Below are 22272 nucleotides of genomic sequence, written 5' to 3'. Positions count from 1 at the left end.
TGCTTATTTTGCTCACTTGACTCATTGAGTTCTTCTCCATGTTACTTACATGCCACAGTCTGTATGGGGTGGAGTCACTTAACGACACATACGATAGTATGTTTTTAAGGGTAAAATACATGCTGAACATGCACACTGAGTACAGTATTTAACAGAATTAAAAAAAACAACGAAATACCGGTAACCAATATGGAAAAATTACATTGATTAAAGGTTCTGATTTTCAGTTTCGGTCACTTTTCAATTAATCCTCCAGCCCTAATCTCAAGGGAGTTGTCTAACCAAAAACAAAGGTTGTGCAAGTATTTGTTTTGGTGTCAGCTCTCCTTGTACGCGAGAACAGCTAACCATGTTTTTCATGGATACCCTGAACATTTGGGATGAATACAGTTTGCCAGGGATACTGTAGGCTGTGAGGTATGTGTGAAAGTTCAATATTGTGCAGACTGTCCTGCTCCCCCAGTTGTCTGAAAACAAGACAGGAAGACTACATGGCTTTGTTTTGGACTTCCTTAACAGCCTGCTATAAGGCTCATGCATGGAATTCCATTGTCTATTATGTCCATGTTAAATATTAGCAGACATTTCATTAAGTTTCATGGGCATGGTTTAGGTCAATTATTAAAGTAAGTGCTCTTTATCATGCTGCATATATTTTCTCTTTAGGTCATCATTTATTTTGCATTTTACGCTTTGCTAAAATCTTCTTTACGTAAAATAGAATGTGTAGATCTTGTACTTTGCTAATTTGTGTGTGTGTGTGTGTGTGTGTGTGTGTGTGTGTGTGTGTGTGTGTGTGTGTGTGTGTGTGTGTGTGTGTGTGTGTGTGTGTGTGGTGTGTGTGTGTGTGTGTGTGTGTGTGTGTGTGTGTGTGTGTGTGGTGTGTGTGTGTGTGTGTGTGTGTGTGTGTGTGTGTGTGTGTGTGTGGTGTGTGTGTGTGTGTGTGTGTGTGTGTGTGTGTGTGGTGTGTGTGTGTGTGTGTGAGTCTTAAAGCACAATGAAGCTCATTATTTCTGGATGGCTGGCCTTTTCCTTGCTTTATTGATTGCTGTGCCAGATTTTGTTTAGCTTTTCACTGACCTCTTATTGCAGGTACACTGCATCCACATTTTAACCGCTGACATTTAGTCGTTAACTTTTGCCGTTTTATTACAATTATGTAGGACCAGTATTGAATTAAAGTTTTTTTTGTAATAGGAGAGTAAAGAAAAAGGGAGATTTTTTCAGGTCATTGTTGGTATCATAAGAGTTGTGAAATGAGTATTATAAAAACCTTGTGTTCAAGATCTCCTAAGCTTCTATTACTCTTTAACCATTACCTTGTTAACCTTTTGAAGAGACCCACAGAGTCAAACCTTGCCTCGACCTCTTCAACCTTTGAACCTTGCTGCTGAGGTAATGAGGGGAGGAGGAGGGACTTGTCCACTTTGGGAATCAGAGAAAGAGTGAGAGATGGGCTGTGTCTCATTCCACCTACTTCCATCAGTACACTGCTAATATGCACTGACCATTTACTGCCTTAGTGCCCACTTTTGATGGTTAGTATTGTCCCAAAAGGAACACTTATGTTAAATCACTTACAGGAAATGATGAGCGGTCGTCTTGCCGCCTCTCAAACTGTGACAAAAATCTATTAAACTGACATATGTTGATCAAAAAAAAGAGCAGATTCAGCAACTGTATGGCCTATTTCTCACTTAAAATGTTTTCAGACACACGTTTTGGTGAGCTAGTCTCGTAAAATTTGAGTTTTGTATTCCGAACAAACCACCATCATTACGCTCGGTGGTGAAATCCGGGAGAAGCCAGACCCACGTGACGCATTCGTCCAATCAGCTACTGGTCGACGTTCCTGATCCTTCCCCTTTCTGCTTTTGTCTAGATGGTGTAGGTTTAGTGCGCATAGTGGTCCATCATTCTACAGTGGACATTTTGATTGTTTTTAGGGGGTCATCCAGGTACTTTCAGTACACTGACTTTTTGCATTATCTACTCTATATACATAAAACAAAGTGTTTGACGTGTGCAAGTAGGTGGTTTGAGACACAACCATGATCTCCCAACTTAACAACTGTGAGTTGAGCAGCTTATGACACGGTCAGGGTTCAGCAGGGTTAATTGCTAAATATGGTTAAATATCTCTAGTCTTGTAATACTGCTACAGTGTCTACCAAACAACACTTTGCAGCAGCTTTTTTGCTGCAGAGCGTCCGCCGTCCTAAGGGTTGATTACTCACACAAGCTTTCTTTTTATATCACAGGAAGTTTAACAAAAAGGTAGCATCTACTAAATAAGAATATTAATGTATGTTGGATCTTGTATAATGCAATTCTTCAGCAAGTTGAAAACACGTTTTTGTAAACATGAAGAGGATAAAATCTGTTTCCTTTAGACATCACAAATATTTTTTAGAAATGCATATAAAGATTTACCTGTATACTGTCAAACTTGCCTGCCAATAAAGGATTTTGATTTTAAGGCATTTTGATACAAGAATAACTTTGTTTTCAAATGGAGATAGATTCTGACATAAAACGGAGGAAGAGTAAAGGGAAAATGCTTCTAACACAGTGTTGTAAAGGCAACAGCAATTGTCCTTGGACTGCTGTTATGATTAGAGTGCTGATACTAGTGGTGTCCCTTTTTGCTTGTAGTGCAGGTAGGGGTTGTGCACAAACGCATTGACCATCAATCAGGACACATTGCTCGCCCCTCAGTCCTTTCCACAGACAAAGCTAGTTATAGCAGCCTATAGTGTGAGTGACAGGAGGACCGGTCACATTCATTCTATTCTGGCCCGATGCTCAGTGCTGCCTGGCTGACCTGCGCTGTTTATTTAGTCAAACAGATCACACACACAAGTTAAATCCTCTTCAAAGTGCATCTGGCTGCTGCACACTTGCTATCTGGTTTGTACCCTTCTCCTGTACCCTTTCATGATTGCCATTGCCACAGTTACATTTCATGATGCAGACTTCACCCCTTTTCAATCACCTTCTCAAATATAAAGGAACATAAGTTATTTCTGTGCACTGAAGTACCCTCAGGGACATGCCTCAGGGGATAGATATGCATAGAGAAGGATTAAGGTGCATTATATTTTGGGCGCTGCTGTCCTCCTAACCCTTCATCCTTTTCCCAGTGCCGGACGACCTCACTCCAGAGGAGCAGCAGGAGCTGGAGAATATCCGCAGGCGCAAGCAGGAGCTGCAGGAGGACATTCAGGTAATAATGGAATCTTAACACAGTAGATGGGTACAAAAAAACAAGCATGTACTGTATATGTTTGACTGCATAAAATGTCCTTTTAAGTTTTTTTACTCTAATTTTCAGGTTTAGTGATCGTATGTAGAAAAATGAGACAATTACTGTACACATTTTTCAAATGTACTTGCTTCAGGGGTCCAGCTATTTGGCTAACTTCAGCTGCTTTCAGCTACAACTACAAATTCTCTGCTTTTTGGTTAAATATTTACCTCTTAAATGTCTCTTTTTCAATGAGTCCTTAAACCATTTCAACTCGATAGGAATGGGAGGTATTTCCTGCCAAGTGCTCACTTTCTTAGCAAACGATTTATGTTTAGTCTTCAGCCATTTAGGTTTTGAAGATACACAGTGCTGTGTCAGCAAAGACCTCTATTTATGGAGACAGGTTATCTCTTTTGAGTGTTTTTAACAAAAAGTGAATAAAGGTTTTGAATACATCGCAGGTATAAAAATAAAATAAGCATACAGATAAAATAGGACTATGTTCTTATGAGGAACGTGGTCATGCTGTCAGTCGGATATCCCTTATATACGCTCTGATTTTCAAAAGCCAGGATTCAAATCTGCTTGACCGAATTTCCCTAAAGTGGTTTGTTTGATTCCTGTCCATGGCACATCATTCTTTGGCTGTTGCCTTGACCCAAGAGCAGAGCTGCTCATGTCCGTTCTGTCATTCAATAACCAGCTCCTTAAGCAAATGGCACGCAGGGGTGACAGAACTGTCATGCCCTGGCAGTGAGTTGGCCTCCAGATGTCCCAGTGGGCACCTCAGTTTCCACTGGCTGTGACAGACAAACATTGGAGACATGATCCGTCACCCCTTTTTTTATGAGCCTGGCCCACCAGCATCACCTCCCCCCCTCTCCGGTCAACACTGCTGCACCCCGCCCCATCCTCACCTCCTCTGTGTTCTGCACACTGACCTCTCTCCTCCTCCTCGACTCCCACACCCTCCTCTGCTGGTCCTGCATGTCAAGTCCCACCCCACCACAAACACCCACTTTGCTGTATGAGCAAGGCCTTTGTCTGTGGAGGCGAGGATCTCAGGAATGCGTTGTGATTGCTCACGTCTTGAAAACACAGATGTTCCCTTTGTGCTTTGGTCTATAATGAGTTGGTATTATGCATGAGAAATTATAAACTAACACTGCAGTTTCATATGAATGTAGAGGCTGGATGATTATAACAGTTTACTTAAGAGTTGCAGCTTCTCATGATCAATAGCCTTGTCTGTACACAGGACATCTCTTATGCTACAGTCTATTATTCCACACTTCAAGCTCAACCTGTCCATCCTCTACCCTCTGTAATGCCCTTACTGCGCCAGTCTGGCACCAGTGGTCCTGGCTTGATCGACTAAATCTGCTTTTAAGGCCATTAATAACTAAAACGCTTCACAAAATATAATCCACTTTTAAGCTTTCGTACTCCATTTGTATTGAGGTTATCCGCCTAATCGAATTCAGATTGAAAGGATTGTTTAGGAGAGCACACACACACAAACATGTTACTATTTGTTTTTAGTTTAAAGGAACTGAGAAGATCTGAATGTGCAGCAGTGTGTCGAAGTTTAAGTGAGTGATGTGAGGATTTACTCGATATGATAAAAGGCCACCTGGCTTATAGACAAACCGAGGTGATTCAGAGAGGAAGGCCTCTCCCTCGGCATTGTTCAATAGAGAAATACAAATACTTTGCATGTTGTTTGTATTGGTCACACCCGTTCACGCCTCCTGGTGTTAGGGAAATGGGTTGGCACATGATGAATTTGTCTTCATAGTCATGACATTTTAGGACAAACATTTATGTCTTTTCTACAGCGGCTAAAGGATGAGATAGCAGAAGTGACAAGTGAGATCGAGAACCTGGGTTCCACTGAGGAGAGGTAAGAAAAAGGGATCTGACCCCCCCCCCCCCCCCACCACACACACACACACACACATATTTCCCTTTCTGTTTTGCCTAAATGATCTCGTTGTTTGCCTTCGATTAACTTACCAAATGAAGCAGTCAATTATTAATGTTTGATGGTTAGGTCGGGCGATCCAAATACGCTCTCCAAATTGGCTATGCTTTTAAGGCAGTTTAAATGTTTCATCAGGCACACCTTCATGATGGGAGGCCTCATTGAATAATGCAGTGGGTGTACGGGCAGAGGCAGACAATGGATGGTCCCAGGGGAGGAAATGCTGATGTTTGGTCTACTCCAGTGGATAGGGATCCCATCAGCTACCGAATAATCCTAAAGCACTCTTTCATGGATCTAAAACCCATTAAGGGTTACAGCACTGTCGTGTGATCAAAGTTTCCTTTGATCCATTTATTGAAGAAAGTACATGATAGCTTGTGCTGTCGTTGAGTATCTGTTTAGTTGATTGTTAGATTTTGGCAGTCAAGGGCCGAAGGAATGCTGGTGAGAGTGAAATCAGTGGGAAGAAGTGGTGACCTCTTGCTGGTTAGAGATGGAGATGTAACCATGGTAACAGCAGTGCACTTTGACCCTTGTATAACTCAAGGCCTAAGAAATGAGACGTTCCCATATGCATGATGGTAAACACTTTATCAATGCTTGTCATCACAGTGGAGGGGGGAGGAGAGGCCGGCCTCTGCCAAACAAATGAAAAATGTTAATGGGAAAGACACTTTCAGGAAATTAACCAAAGACATTTATTGTAATGGACCGAGCCTTGTTGGATTTGCATATGTAAAAGGTAAAATATCTAAATGGATTTATAATAGAGTGATAATTGAGTTGTTTATCAAACAAGAATGTCAAAAATGTCTGGTTCCAGCATGTCTAAGGTACTAATATTTTTTAGTTTCCTGAGTTATGTGATATTTAACGTATTTGGGTTTTAGACTGTTGGTTGGAATAAACAAGCAATTTTAAGACATTACCTTGAGTTTGGGGAAATAGTTACAATTTTCTGACATTTTTTAAACCAAATGCTTAGTAAAAAATAAATAAACTCAGATTAATCAATAATAAAAATATTAGTTGCATCTTTTTTATATACCAATATGTTCATGTACAAGATTATGTTTACATCAAGCACAACTAACAACAATCACCATCTTATGTTTTAGGAAAAATATGCAGAGGAATAAACAGGTGGCCATGGGCCGTAAGAAATTTAACATGGACCCCAAAAAGGTAGATGGAAGAAACTGTTACGATTCTTCAGAAATGCAAATTGTCCCATATGTTCTCATAAGCAGAAAGTAACCTGGGACCCTGTCTCTTTCTTAGGGGATTCAGTTCCTAATTGAGAACGACTTGCTGAAGAATACTAGCGACGACATTGCTCAGTTCCTCTACAAGGGCGAGGGCCTCAACAAAACAGCCATCGGAGATTACCTCGGAGAGAGGTCAGGATGACAATTGACTTGTTTTTTTCCCTCTATCTAACCATCTCCCTCTTGTTCTTTATCATGACCCACCCGCACACAGCCATGTGTTGGATAATGGCATCGTCTAGCAAGTTCTTTCTTTCTGTATTGCTGTGTTTCTTCTTTTTCAGGCACACACCCATCCATTCTAGTTTATTGGCGCCACATTTAGGCCATCCTCTCAACAATGTTGGTTACCTAATAGCCTCTATCTATCTAAGATTATCTTACTCGTTAATAAGTAACATGATCAAGAGATTCTCAACACTGTAATGCATGTGTTTGCAGGCAATTCCAGATTTCACTTCAGAGCTGAGACCATCCTCATTAGATTGAACACATAATATAGGAAATAGTAATGGGCCTGGAGTACAATATGTGCTGTTCAGGGACTGTAGGGCAGGCAGGGTTACAGTCAAGGTGTGTTCCGTGAGGTCAAACCAAGAATAGAAGCTTAGGCTTTTGATGGATGGCTCTGTGTTTTTGATTCTGTGAAGGAGAGGCAGGAGCAGCGGGAGAGCCTTGAGACCACTAGAAGTGATGACTGTGACAGCGAGAGCTCCTTAGAGCCTTCCCATGATCCCACAGGGCAGATTATTTACTCTGAAGGGCATGAAGGTTGCAGTGATGTCATGATCGAGATTAGACAATAAATGAAAGGGAGGTGGTCATTGTTTTCCATCTTCTATTGGGTTTAATGGGAGTATGCAGCTTATCACCGACCTCCTTAAACCTATATGAGCCAGATCACACCCTGAGCTGAGCCCTCAGACACGCTCCTATTGGGGAATACTTTCCAAACGAGGCAGCGATCCAACTTTTATGAAGAGCTCCGGTTAAATCTAGGCTTTCTTCAGCATCCACCAAATCACTCCTTAAACTTTACTTTATGGATTTGCTTGTAGGTAATAACGTTTTTTAGAGCTTCATGGATTAGTTTAGTAGTCCATCAACAGAACATGTATTTATTATTTACTATTTTGTGTGATTAGTAATTTTAAAGGAAAACTTCCCAATGTATGCATATTAGTCTGATTGCAGTTCTTGGAGTACTACTGCATTTATTTTGTGGATTATTTTCACTTCACACATCGTAAGTCTGGACAGACACTGTTATTAGACTGCAGTACTGAATTGGTGTATTGTCATTGTGAGGATTTGCTACTTTTCTTTGTCTTGTGTGATGGGAAATTTAATATCTTTGGGTTTCAGACTGGGGTTGGACAAAGTTAGAAATTACTTTTGGTCATTTTGTGCTTGTGATGGGCATTATTCACTATTTTCTTTTTGCATTTTATAGACAAAACAACAAGATCTAGTTGCTTATTTGAGAAAATAATTGGCAAATAAATGAATAAATATTATCATTAGTTGTAGCTTTAATCTTTTGTGTATTAATTTTGTCTTGGTTATGCAGAAAAGAAATTCTACATTTTTAACAGTAATACATGTGTTTACTATGTTCTGTCTCTTGTAGAGATGACTTCAATATCCAAGTCCTCCATGCCTTTGTGGAACTTCATGAGTTCACAGACCTTAACCTGGTTCAGGCACTCAGGTAAAACCGCATCTCCCCAGGAACGTGACACCTGACGTCTGCTACAGTTCTTGACTAGATTCTCATAGCTTTGCTCCCTTTTTATGTAAATCATGTGAGATGCAGGCCATTATTTAAAAGTTTCCTTATTTGCAATTTGAAAATATGCAGATGTCAGTTTCAGTCTTGTGCCTTAAGAGAGCACATTCAGCCTTTTCACTGTGGGAGTGAGTTTGTTGCTGACGACTGAGCTGTGTCCCCGGACAGACAGTTCCTGTGGAGTTTTCGGCTACCAGGAGAAGCTCAGAAGATTGACCGCATGATGGAGGCCTTCGCTCAGCGCTACTGCCAATGCAACCCTGGCGTTTTTCAGTCTACAGGTAGCACCGTCATGCCATACATCCTGGCTTTCTACCTCAACATTTTAATTTTTAAGGGACTAGACCAGATAAACTTGTCTCCCTGAAGCACTCCATTTTCCACATTACACTGAGATCTAATGGCATGTCAGTGGAACTCCTATCCAAACTGATTTGTTTAGCAGACACAAAGTCTGCTGAGGTGAACTGTGCTCTGAAAGAGTGTCTGGCTTTTGGGAAATAATGCCCACAGCAGACAGCTGACTGCCTCTAACATGGATACAGATGGATGTGAATAATGCATGGGACTTATCAACAGCCTAACGGGCCAGATAAAGTGCTGCTGTGTCAGCTGTGTGCTGGCCACGTTGTCTTTTAGCAAACACACACATTAGAGTGCACATCCAGAAACACACATGCATACTTAGCTGCCCACTTGCAGCCTTTCACTCCCACCCACTCTCCTTGCTAATGAAACTTTGTCTATTTGTTCCTCTCTGTGGGGCTGTGGTCCCCTAAGTACAGTGCTTCCAGCTCAGTTTATTAACATTCATATTCAAAGACTAAATTAAACACCAGCAGCAGTTTTTTGGTAAACAGCAACCTATTGCTTATCTTTCTCTTTTAGTGTGATCTTGTTTGTGTGTGTGTGTGTGTGTGTGTGTGTGTGTGTGTGTTACAGACACCTGTTACATCCTGTCATTTGCCATCATCATGCTAAACACCAGCCTCCACAACCCAAATGTGAAAGACAAGCCTTCTGTGGAACGATTCATCTCCATGAACAGAGGAATCAACGAGGGAGGAGACTTACCTGAGGACCTGCTCAGGGTCAGTATAGCTGTAAAACACAGTTATTTCCATCCTCATTATTGATTTTTCCACCTGCAATCTCAATCCTGCTCTGTGTTCATAGTCAACTATCATTATTGTAGAATCTGTATGACAGCATCAAGAATGAGCCTTTCAAAATCCCAGAAGATGACGGCAATGACCTCACACACACTTTCTTCAACCCGGACAGAGAGGGCTGGCTACTAAAACTGGGTGAGTGACACTGGAAATACATGCACACAGTTATTTGAGCACATAATGAATGGCACAATTAATAGTGCTAGTCAATCTGGCTGCGCTGATAGATGGGTTTTCATAGCAGCAATACATATTGGTAGATTATCTTAAGACTGCATAAAGTGATAACCAATGTCTTCCCTGAGGTCAATAACCTGTGTGTCTGTGTGTTGAGGTGTTGGGGAGATGTGTGCATAGGTTTGTACACACTCAAACTGAGACATCTGAAGACATCTCTACCCGCTTTCATGTATAATGAATGTGGCCTGGAGATCAGACCACAAGTGGAGGCCTTTGAATTATTTAAGCAGGGCATGTTCGTACACCGACATGCACACACAATCACAAATACTGACTTTTATGGCTTGTAAATCAAATGTATCCACACACGCAAACATACACATACTGTACATACACAAAGTATAGAACATTTTACTTCAGAGAGCTTTGTTTTTATTTTGATCAAATTGTTTTTGCTTTTTCTGTGGACATTTTGATCCTGATTTTATTGGAGATTTAAAGCGCATACTTTGTCCCATTGTGGAAACTCCCAGCCGGCCTTGGCATTTTTTAGTAATAAAGGGTGTGTCTTTATGTTTATAATTATTTTTCTTATCCTAATTAAATGTTACCAGTGGGATGTTTTTGAAGGGCATTTTTGTCCCGATGTTTAGCTAATTTCTGACTTTGACATATACAAATACATATGCACTACACACATACCTTTTTATTTTTACAAATGTTTACAGGACGTCAGCTGTTATTGGCACTGATCACGATAACTTTACAAGCAGAAAAGCACAACCCTGGGCCCCTGAACTCTTCTGTTTCCTCTGAGATCTCTCTCTCTTGTACAGATTCACAATGAATTTAATAGAAAAAAGCATGAATGTTCAAAGTAAAATTGAATCTTCAAATCGCTGTGAATCTTTACAACTGACTACACCAAGAAAGTAAAGAATAACTCTTTCTCCACTGACTCAAAGTTGGCAGATCTGAGTAGAACAATCAGGGTGGAAGGTAAATTACTGGCTATAACATAAATGGACCTATGTGGAGGTGGTATTTAATGAAGTGCTTTACTGCAGCTGTGTCATTGAGTAGAACTCCCCCTTGTGGCCTGATTATAACAACAGATATGTAAAATCTGTTCAACCTCATTGCAAAATATAGAAAATTAAAAATGAAAGCTGTAAAGCAGTACATCAAAGCCTCACTGGAACCAGATTAACAGGACTGTGGTGCAATAATTTCTTATCATTTAATTTGATTTTTTTTGTTTTCTTTTCCTCTTCGTTTGTTTGTTTGTTCCATGATTTTGGCTGTTGTCTTTCCTCAGGAGGTATGTACACCTGCTCTTCCCAAACGCTAGTCCATCTCTCAGCTCTCGGGTGCTTTTGGTTCACACAGGGTTTTTTTTTTGTCTGTAGATTTGTTTTATTTTTTTTGTCTCTCCATTGACTCATTTGAACTTCAGATGTTTGTCTGTTCAGTCTCTCATTGAGCTGGTGGTTAGTCCACATTCTTTTATCTCTGTGGGTGGTTGCCGGGCGGTCGCCGGGTTCATTCGCCCCCCCCCCCGTGGGCTCGGCTCAGGGTGCTGATGCTTTGTGACCACTCTACTGAGCAGTTTGACCCTCTTTTCTCTGTATGCTGTGGTGGTCACTCTCTTTGATCTCTGTTTGTATTTTTGTTTTTAAAGCTGCATTATACCTTTTCTCCATACAGTGAGCACAACAAAGGAATTGTACTTGACTCTCCATATTGATCATGAACCTATTTACCCATTGGCTTATTGTTGTTTGCTCTCTGGTTGCATGAAAAGGGAATACTGCACCTTTTTAACAATGTGGCTCTGCTCTCCTTATGCTGTAAATGGATCTGAAGTGTAACAGTGTGGCTGCGGCCCGTTGTGGTGCTAGACTGGACTGGACCAAACTGTGGGAGAGAAGCGTGGGCAGAGGAGTGCGTCGAAAGGGATTCAAGCATGATTCTAATGATTCAAGCATGCTTATACTCTTAAAGTGCACATGGTTGGCAGTTTGACTGTGCATTCTTCTAATGAATACATCTTTCCTATTAATTGCAAAATAGGAGCCCTTAGGTAAGAAGAGAACCAGTTGGTAATTTTTTTAGTTGAGATAAATCATTTCCAAAGGAACCTAGATATGATTTACAAGAAAATCTGTTCCCTTTGAACCTTTACTTGCCCAGCCTCCCACAGCCCTGTCTTGCATGGGTGCCCCCCTCCACTCAGCTCCACTCCGGTCCAGCCCCATGCACACATCCCTGCAACAATCTGCTGGGACGTCCAGCCTAGTCCCAGACATTCTTGCACTGGAGGAGGTCATCTCTCTTTATTGAGAGTGACAGTAAATGACATGATCATAAAACCAATCCCAACCACCAACTGACCCAATCAGCTCTCAGGCCGTCAGCTGTGTGATTCTGCCCATCGCGTCTGTGTTTTCTGTTTGTCTGCTTTGTGTTGCAACACGCTGACGAGTCGAGATGTGGCGAGGGGCTCTCCATCTCTGCCTGTTGAGTGAAGCGTGTGTCAATGGTGTCTTTAGATTATAACACGCATAGACTGAAGTGTTTGACCTATCATTGACCTATGATGGGCTATCATATACAGTGCTACTGCTGTTATATGATAATACAAGTGTGTTCTACTTGTCTGTATAAAAGCATCCTCAAAGCCTCTATCCTGGTAGATAGGTTTCACATTGCATCTTTTTACTAACATTGGTGGTGGAAAAGCCTAGTCTAGACAAGGCTTAGGCCTTTATCAGGTTATGTTCAGAAAGACAGGCCCCCCCTTACTCACTGGACACTGCTCTTATATGACTCAGAAGTTATTTAACAAAGTCAAAACCGGAAATTCATGTCTGAGATGTCTGTTGAGAAGCCGAGCATAGCTCCAGGCACTGAGCCTCCTGCCCCTTTCAGTTTGTTGGCATCCCATCCTCCCAGAGCAAAAGTGCCATCTGCTACTGTGATCAGGTTTCCCCTCAGGAAGTATTGGTGACAAATGGGGTCAAAGGCCAGCTGCAAATTAGCGGGCACAAAGTTAAATAAAGAGCCCCTATTGGGTGCGAAAGAACTTAATCCTTAGTCGCCCCATTACATTCCAACTTAATTGTTAGTTGCCACATTACGTTCCACATTCAGCCATCCTATAGTCATTGGAGTGCTTTTCCTTATCATTGGTTTCTTATAGTTTAGTTACTTCATTTAGTAGGTGGTTCAGTGAGTGCAAAGCACATGGATCTATATTCTCCCCATCTATAAGTCAGCAACTAAGGAAAAAAACGGGGCCAAGTGAGCAAAATTTCTAGGCACATGGACATGCAGCTTCAAAGTGTAGCATCACATCAACTCCAATTAGCCTTAATGTGGCATTTATCAACTATTTGGAATTTAACTGTTAAGTGGTAATTATATGTTATTAAAATGTAGGTAAGAACATAGCGACAAATTATAAATCAACACATAAAAGGGGAAAGGAATGGGTAGTTATGAAATCAAGAAAAATAACCAGAGGTGTAGGCCATGCAGTTGGGGTGATGGTGAGTGCATGGTGTGATGGGGAATCAAGGTGAATAGTGGGCTGTTATGGGTGAAAGGAGTTCAGTGGAGCTGTCATCTGTCTGTCTGGCCATACATCTGTCTGCCTGTCTGCTGCTCGAACCGGTGCTTGGGTGCTCGTTTCTCTCTCTTTTCTCTTGCTGAGCCTCTCTAATGCTTGCTGTTTGCCCCACAGGGGGACGGGTTAAAACCTGGAAGAGGAGGTGGTTTATCCTCACGGACAACTGTCTGTACTACTTTGAGTACACCACAGTGAGTACAGCTCAGTTTCTCAGTCCCAGTGAAGAATCTGCCCACTCTATTCTTGTTGTTTCCTGTGTGCAACACTCTGTCACTCACATATTTGATATTTGTCCAGGACAAAGAGCCCAGAGGAATCATCCCATTGGAGAACCTGAGCATCAAGGAGGTGGAGGATAAGAAGCCTGTAAGTACAGCTCCCTCTAATGGTTCATTTTGGGATTACACACAGTCAGGACTAAGATTTTAGAACTACCCACTTTTTAAATGAACAATAAAGAAGGACTCTTCAGTGCTACCTTTTTTGAACATTCACAATTGGGATTATTTTAGCTGAATTTCCACAGCTGTGTTGTGTACCATGCATCGTTTTGACATTTGAGGACGATAACCATTTTTACCTCACAACAGTATATGAAGCAGTATACAGAGGTGAACAGTATGCCAAAAATACAGATTTTTCTAAATATACACAGTGTACGCATATGGAACTGTAGGTACATGAGCTAATAGATTATAGCATTTTTGATAAATAGTCATTCTTGTCTTTATGTCATGATACTTTCTATAATTTCGAATCTCCATCCACTTAATTTCTTTAGAACTGCTTTGAGCTTTTCATTCCTGACAACAAGGACCAGGTGATAAAAGCGTGCAAGACCGAGGCTGACGGACGCGTTGTGGAGGGCAACCACACTTTCTACCGTATTTCCGCCCCCACTACTGAGGAAAAAGAGGAATGGATGAACAGCATCAAGTAAATGTTTTTTTTAACAGTATGATACAATGCGTGTTTCTAACTTGCATATAAGGCTCATTGCTGTAGGCCGGAGGTTTTCAAAGTTACTCTTGTTATTTGTATTTGTCTTTGCAGGATTTTCAGTGATAATCATGCTTAAAGTTTATAAAAGCCGCAATTTTCACGCTTATGCCATAATGCTTCTGTTACTGACATTTTCCTCTGCGTCCACAGAGCTGCTATCAGCAGGGACCCCTTTTACGAGATGCTGGCAGCCAGGAAGAAGAAGGTGTCATCCATGAAGAGGCACTAGAACTCCTCAGCACTCCAGATGTTGCACTTGACAGAACAGGGGGTCCAGGTACTCGCCCTGTCTGGGTCAGTGCGGAGGTCGCGGGCTGGGGTCTGCTTCAGACCTCTTCAGGGGATTTCTCTTGGATACATTCTAGGCCTGGCTTTGGGACTCTACAGGTCAGAAAAACAGGAAGCATGCTGACGTTTTTTAGATAAGAGTCGGGGCCAATGTGTCCTCGATTCTCCTGTCTTTTTCTCTCTCAGCTTTGTTTGTGCTCTCTGTCTATGAGGCTATAAGGAAATCTTGCTGAATAACTCAGCAAAATCCCCTTCAAAGATGCTTTAAAAACACAATTCCCATAAACAATGCACACATACACAATATGCATACAGTCATGCAGTCCCCCGTAGCACACGTTGTTTTAAACTCAGCAGGTCTGACCAAGTGTGGCACTCTAAACCAAAATATTTCTTGCTTTGTGAAAGAAAAGTAAAGACTTTTTCTGATGTGCTTTAAAATGTTAAGGTAATATGTGTCTATTTTTACAGCTTTAAATGTCAATTCCTCTTCAGTCTTTTTTGTTTGTTTGCTTTTGTAATACTAAAAAACAAGGTTTGGAACAGTAACTGCTTGGGGGGAGGGGAGGGGAGATTTGATAACTGTTAACAATTTTATAAAAAGTAAATAAATAAATGGTTGCCACTCAGGAGATTGTTATGTTCTGAAACTGTCGGCGTTTACATGGATCCTGTTCACAACACGACAGCCATGTGAGGAATGAAAGCCTCATCTGTGTCCCAAACTGACGTGGTTTTGTAAATGTGAAGCTGCAGCGTGGGTGAGGGTGTGTGCTTGTCTGGACAGGCTCTGAGTGTTGGATCTGTCTCTCGCTGTTCATTTCTCGAAGGACCTGGAGATGCGTCTTGGGGATTAGTGTTTATCACCCTGGGCTTCTTTTTGAGGTTTTTAGGTTGTCTGGAAATTAGAACTGATAGCCCCTTTTTTCATTTTCTCTTCCAATAGATTTTTCTCTAATTTCATTGTTAGGAAAATGACTTTACTGGCAATCTAGGTGACATTTTATGAGAAAAGCTGCTGGTTAGTGACAGTAAATTAGTCATCTCCCAGTTAAACATTTAGTCTTTGTTCCCTGCCTTTAACATTTTTTTCTTTGTAGAGGGTTATGTAACCCAACCTCACTGATCATTGTACAATACTGTGTGCTTCAGGTTGTTTGTGTAAGACATAATATATGACATATTGTTGTAGAGGCTTTAAAGCAGCACAAATAAATGTTGCTTCATTGAAGCCATGCCTGGAAATGAATGGGTTGTCCCTGTCTCAGGTTCCGTAGTGTGATGTGAAACAATACAAAACTACTACTTGTATGAGGAATGTACTGTGGAGAACCAAAAGATGGAGGTCAGGACGTCTGATTGGTCATGCTGAGGCAGTGGCATGTCATTTAGTCAAATAGCAAAAACTGCATTGAGGTACAATTTTACAAACGCGGTCTGATTTGTGCATCAAGCGGTTGTCTTTTCTACTCTAGTCTACTGTTGTCTCTTCTCTCATCTGTGCCTGCCGGTCATTATCTTTACTCCATGCTGTTTTGTTTCCTGGTTCTCTTCCTTTCTCTACTCCTCTCTGCACTAATCGTAGAGAAATAAAGAAAAATGCAAAACAATCAATTCTAGACAGTATTGGTTTATTTATCAAAGTTGTACATACTTAAATGTATAGTGGGTATTTTGTCTTCATTTTGTATCGTATTGTGCCATTTTCTTTTTTTTTTAATTCTGTTCGATAATGTTTGATTTGAGGTTTGTATAATTGCCATTTAATCAAGCTGAAATAAAGACAAATTTGTCTCAATGCTGCCTGTGAAATGTCTTTTACAGAACTGCATGTCAACATCAGCTCCTGTTACAGTGGTAAAGTAATTCCAGCTGGTGGCAGTATGTGATAGGAACTGTTGAGGCATTCTGCTGCAGAGAAGGAAGTCAAATTTTCTGTTTTATGCTGCTTATTAATTACTGCTGAAAAACAGTCATGCCAAATCTATTAGAAACATAATTATGCTTCTATGAAAAAGAAACCAATCTCTTGGTACAGTTTCAAGCCAGCCTTTATTTATAGCGTCATACAATTTCATATTTTTTCACTAACTTGCTTTTGAAGTATTTATGACACAAATGTCGGGGCAGCAGGGAAAGGTCGATATTTACAAGTGAATATGTATCCTATTAAATGATGCCTGGAAAAGCAATCAATAGAAATGACTTTCTCAATGAAACAGCCATGCAGGAAACAGACTCAAATGCAGTTGAAAATATAAATGCCTATCTTTAGATTTGTGTTACAGTCTACTGCAATTGACTCATTAGGACTTATATTAAAAGACTTCATGAAAAGAAATGACCTTACCCTTGTGTAGAGTTTTGATTATGTACTTTTATTGTCATCCTGCAGTACCATGAAAAAGAGTTAATACCCCATTGAGACACAAAAAAACACTCATTGTTTTGACGTTACAATGTGAACGAGGGATGGACCTGGACAACAAGGTTGCAGCAGTTGCCAAAAGGTCAGTCGTAAAAAGTTGAGAATGTGTGACTCATGGTGTTTTCATTCCGTCATTTGACTTTATTTTTCAATGAAATGTTGAGCACAAATTTGCAGTGAAATACAAATCTGCTTTTCAGCATCTTAAAAGTATAGCTTACAGAAAAGGAAGACTGTTATTCCAAGCAGCTTGGAAAAACGTATCGGCTACAGAAGCCCTTTGTAGTGTAACACAAGTTGGCTTCATTCCCCATTGAACAATTACATACTGACATACATTGTAGTAGTGGAGTTGCTGAGATCCGTGGGTAATGTTGAGCAGGTAGTAAGTAAGTAAGTAAAACCTACAACAATCCTGCCTTGTGAATACCTGAGTTTTTTTCAAGTTGAGACGTGTTTATCTGAGCATAGAGAATTGCTTTTAAAAACCCTTTAATCTGTGAAAGATTAAAATGTTTTATTTCCCAGCAAAACCAAATTATGCCCCAAACTCGAGGCTAAATGAATAGGTGCTTATTTCTTTTATTTTCCTCTGGGCCATAGCCTGAAGTGTTTGGGCTAAAAAAAATTGAAACAATTTGTTCCAGATGTGCATTGAAAAGACATAATAGCAATGCATTTGCAAAACGAGATTCCTGCTGTGCATCTGTGCATTCTGATATTAAATGAGTAGAATTTGGTGGATTGGAAATTGACTGTGCTAATCTTTGCACAACGGCAGTCAAACAATATTTTGCATCGCTGCTGTACAACATAATAATAATAATAATGACGTTTTTTGAGAATTACAGAGCGGGGCCAAGGATGTGACCGTGGCTGATGGGAAATGAGAGGCATGTTGCCATGGCAAGAAAAAGTAATGGTGAAAAAAAGTTAGAGAATGTGTGGTGGTGGTGAGGCAGCAGCAGGGAAGTCTTTGTTTTTCACCATCTGAGCGGTTCAGTCTTTACTTCTCGTATTTCTCACTGTGGATATGCAGGAAAGACAGTGTACTTGTACGTCCTTTTTTGTGAGGGTGAGGTTTGTGTGCGTGAGAAGGGGAACATGATGTATTGTACAGTCAGAGGGGGAGGTTTCATTAGTCCTTACCTAGAAGAGTTAATAGATAACAACAGGAGGAGGGTGCATGTATTGTAGGAGAAAGGAGATCCTTGGAACAAACTGTACCAAAAGGGTTGTATCAAGGTCAAATATACTTAAAAGATAATCTAATGCTCAATATATCCTACTTGATCTCAATGCACTAAAACACCCCAGACCACAGCACTCAGTCAAGCTGTCATGTTAGGCCTGCTTGGTGAATTCACTGCTGTGTGGTTATGCTGATGAAGGGGGAATGGCTTGGGCCTACAGCAGCTCTCATAGGCCAAGAAGCACGATCCTCTGTCTCCTGCAGTAAGTGGAGACATGTGAGACCCGTCAGGCTCCAATTAGGCCCAGACTGTTTCCCAGAAGCGCTTGAGGCCTCCCCCCGCCTCTCAGCCCACCGCGGCAGGAGAATGGTGCACCCCACGGTGTCGGGACCTGACCTCAGCTGGCATGAGAATGGCCCTTTCTCGTATTGGGCTCATGAAGGCAAAGAATGGCGTGTACACACACAAATGCTGTCACACAAGCGTAAATGAAACAGCCACGGTGGACGTTTTTATACCAGTTCACAGCTGCATAAAATGTGCTTCAACAGGTTTCTTGGTTTTGAGTTTTGCATACAATTACCAAGGTCATTAAATGAAGCATGATGCTTTGAAGTTGACATTTTAAGATTAAAGCTGTCAATCATTGTTCTTACACAATAACAAGCTTTCAATGCCAATTCAGTAAATAGCATCACATCAGATCTCCCTCAATTAACACTACTGTCATGTTTATACACATACAAAAATACACTACACACAGACAGACTGGATGCAAGTGCAGCTGATATTTTGAGATACTGTATATATTGCAATTTTTTAGGTGCATATACACTTCAGGTGCTGTGTTGACAGATACAGTGTTACTTTACTGGAAGAAAAAAATCCTGTTCAAATCACTTTAGGAATCCGAGGGACACTGAATTCATCCTTGGGCAGGATTTATGAGAAAGGGAGTTTAAAAACAACCACAACAAAGTCTCTCCCTTACCTTCCTTCATCTCTCTCTCTCTCACACCCTGCTTCTCTCTCTCTCTCTCTCTCTCTCTCTCTCTCTCTCTCTCTCACAAACACGCACACATACTCACGTAACACACACAAACTCACACACATACAGTCACACACATACTCACACACACACACACACACACACACACACACACAAACTCACACACGTACTCAGTCACACACACACACACACACACATGATAGTGAAAAGCAGTAAAAACGTTGGCCTGTGTTCAGTGCAACGAGTAAAATACTGTTGGAATGTGGATTAGCCAATATAATTTACTGATTATTTCAAAGTATTTTTCCACAAACATGCAGTTGAGTAAGTTTGAAAATTGCCTGCATAAAAATCTTGCAAAACATTTAATTTAAACTAGCTGGAGCAGAAAAAACATGAAGATCTATGGCCTCGCTTAAGTTTTTATTTTAAATGATGTGACTTACTGTACATCTGAACATTACATCTATCACTTTCCCTAAGGAGGACATGTCCATAGGTGACCTAGATATAAGAGTGTGAAGATAATAAAGGAGTGTGAAGATAATAAAGGAGTGTGAAAACAAACAGATTCTAGCAGACACATATAGCCTGATACAATCGTTCTGGCTTAACTGGAATGGATTTATGACCCATTTATAAACATAAGCAGTGTAATGTGAAGCACATTAAAAGTACTGAAACTAGTTTAACAGTCAGGGTAGTAACAACGGTGACTGGCATTCTTGGATGAGGCTACAACTGAGAAACGATGCAACCACCTTAGGTTTAGATCTAAGTATTTGTTCCTGAATTGAATTTGACGGAATAGAATTAAGGTGAGAGATAGACGGCGCCTAAGTGCCACAACAATTAGATTTACTGGAAAAGAAGAATTAACTTTTTTTGGGTAGTGAACTTGCTGATGTAGGGGTGCTGAAAAACTGTGTGAACAAGACAGAAGGTTGTTTGTTCCAGCGGGAAAATGGTATTGTGGTTTTTTTTTCTGCACATTCATTGAACTGTGGGTGGCTCTTATTCTCGGAAACTTTTTCAATGTGGTGCAAAAAAGAAGCTATTCTTTTTCCTGTGGGACTTTTACGATTTATCTCATGTCTTAATGGAGCGTCCCGTATATTATCTCATGTTGATTGCAGTATATTGCGCAGCATAATGATTACAGCCATTGCAGAAATCTCAGATGAGAACTGCTGGTAGATGGATAAGTCGGAGCAATTTCTCGAACGGCCAGATTGTTTGTTTACATGCAGGTTGGAGCTTGGAACAGACTGTACCCTCCTTCCAAGATTTCTAGTAAAAGAGGGAAAAGGAGGCCGTGGTTTGGAGCCCCTCCAGAAGAATTTCCTGTCTACAGGGAGTGCCCCGCTAGAAGCGGACAAAAGGAAATGCCTTGAGAAGAGAGGGAGTGATTTCTGATTCAGGACTTCAGCTTACCGCACAATTGACGGTCCGAGTCAAAGTAAAAAGTCCCATTGAGCTTCTCTGTGTGATGCTTACAATCAGAATACATATCTAAAATACGTAGGGGGGCTGTGGAGACAAGGACCCCCTCTGTTAGACCTCTCAGGGACACTGAGTTTCTGTTTGCACAGGTCACAAACCTCAAAGAGTAGGAGTTGTACATCTTTAATGCACAACGGGAGTATTGCAGCAGAAACAAAGAGAACTTAACTGTAAGAATAAGAAATACTGTACATGGCTTAATATACTGACTAATAAAGCAGCTGCAATTTTGTAGAGAAGATGAAAAGAGGTGATAAAAGAGCCCTCCTGTAACTCACTCTGAGCAGAAACACACCTGCACCAGTAACAACAGGCTGTATTTTAAACTCCCAATGGCTTGCGGTCAGTTTATAGTCCCTTGATATGACTTCATTGTGTCTGCCTGCCATAAAGACATTTCGTGCAAGGTCATTGAATGCCCAGTCATGCATACGTGGAATTATTATGTGGAATAGCTTGGATCAAAGCTTTCCTCTGGATGATTGATGCATCCTGGGTAGTATCCTCAAACATCTGTGACTGAGTCAGTCCTTTAGACAATGTGGAGTATGAAGTAAAAGGTGATATATAGTTGATGGATAACTTATAATCAAGATCTGGCTCCACTAGAATTATTGGACATCTGCCAGGTATATCCCCTCTGATCCTCCAAAACATCCCTGTTCTTTGCGTGGCACACATCACAGGCCGCTATCAGCACTCTTATCTGGACAGTAACCACAAAACCGACGTGTGAAGGTTGCACATACTGTACATACTAAATCTATCCGGGAATGTCAGACTTACTGGAACAGCTCAGGATCAAGTTACTACTGTGTTCTAGAGGAAGGGTGCGTGTCTGTGTTTGAATGTGTTCATGAGTGTATACGCATATGGATAATCAGCATTTTTTACTATTTGCATATGAAAACTGTATGCATGCAGAAGACCCTCAATGAATTTGTATGTTTTGGCAGTATGTGCGCTCTTGAGTGCGTTTAAACAAGGTGTGTGTGTGGGTTACACCATCTTTCCGCCTGCTATCATAGTGTAGACAGATATATGACCATCTTCCCAATGACATCAGCCAGCTATTTCTGGGGTTTGTGGGAATCAAAGTCCATTTTGAACATCCCGATTATGTCATTGGCTCCCTTTGTCTCCAAACATTTGATACTGATAAACGGATGGAGGCAGGCGAGCCGAGATAGGCGGGCAGCGTCAGATCAATCACATTATCTGCCATGATGCAATCTGAATGTTTGAAGCAGCAGTTGATCTGGACAATGGCCGTTTCAGGGAACTGGGTAGATGTGCATTTTCCAGATGCAGCTCGTTTCACTATGATGGTATGACCTCACATGTTTATTTCAGGCGAAAAGTGCAGACATCAAAGAGGTGCAGATTGCACTCTTGCACATGATGGTTTCCTTCAGGGTGTCCCTCTTGTTTGCACATGGCTCATACATTGTGAAATGCATTAAAAGAGTAGTTTGACATTGTGGGAAACATTATTTACTTTCTTACTGAGAGTTAGATGAAAAGATCAATCTCACTCTATTGCCTGTATGGTAAATATGAAGCTACAGAAAC

The 22272-nt window shown here is 41.0% G+C and overlaps 1 protein-coding gene across 4 annotated transcripts in view; it reads left to right on the top strand.

Annotated features, from left to right (window-relative positions):
- The window catches only part of LOC116707110 (cytohesin-1), a 41098-nt gene extending 24733 nt beyond the window's left edge, over nt 1-16365 (top strand). For 3 of the 4 annotated variants that reach the window (XM_032544285.1, XM_032544282.1, XM_032544284.1), the window contains exons 2-13: nt 3144-3226; nt 5089-5153; nt 6356-6422; nt 6519-6637; nt 8136-8216; nt 8463-8575; nt 9237-9385; nt 9490-9602; nt 13390-13468; nt 13575-13643; nt 14059-14213; nt 14430-16365. In XM_032544285.1, coding sequence (XP_032400176.1) covers nt 3144-3226; nt 5089-5153; nt 6356-6422; nt 6519-6637; nt 8136-8216; nt 8463-8575; nt 9237-9385; nt 9490-9602; nt 13390-13468; nt 13575-13643; nt 14059-14213; nt 14430-14508 — 1172 coding nt within the window. In that variant the 3' untranslated portion in view covers nt 14509-16365. Of the gene's footprint in view, nt 1-3143; nt 3227-5088; nt 5154-6355; nt 6423-6518; nt 6638-8135; nt 8217-8462; nt 8576-9236; nt 9386-9489; nt 9603-13389; nt 13469-13574; nt 13644-14058; nt 14214-14429 lie in introns of those variants that run through there. The other variant, XM_032544283.1, reaches the window with a different exon arrangement.
- Nucleotides 16366-22272: the final 5907 nt, after the last annotated feature.

Source organism: Etheostoma spectabile, chromosome 19 (genome assembly GCF_008692095.1).
Source record: "Etheostoma spectabile isolate EspeVRDwgs_2016 chromosome 19, UIUC_Espe_1.0, whole genome shotgun sequence".
Classification (NCBI taxonomy): domain Eukaryota; kingdom Metazoa; phylum Chordata; class Actinopteri; order Perciformes; family Percidae; genus Etheostoma; species Etheostoma spectabile.
The sequence above is the reverse complement of the archived record's forward strand: the minus strand, read 5'-3'. Positions and strand labels throughout refer to the sequence as shown.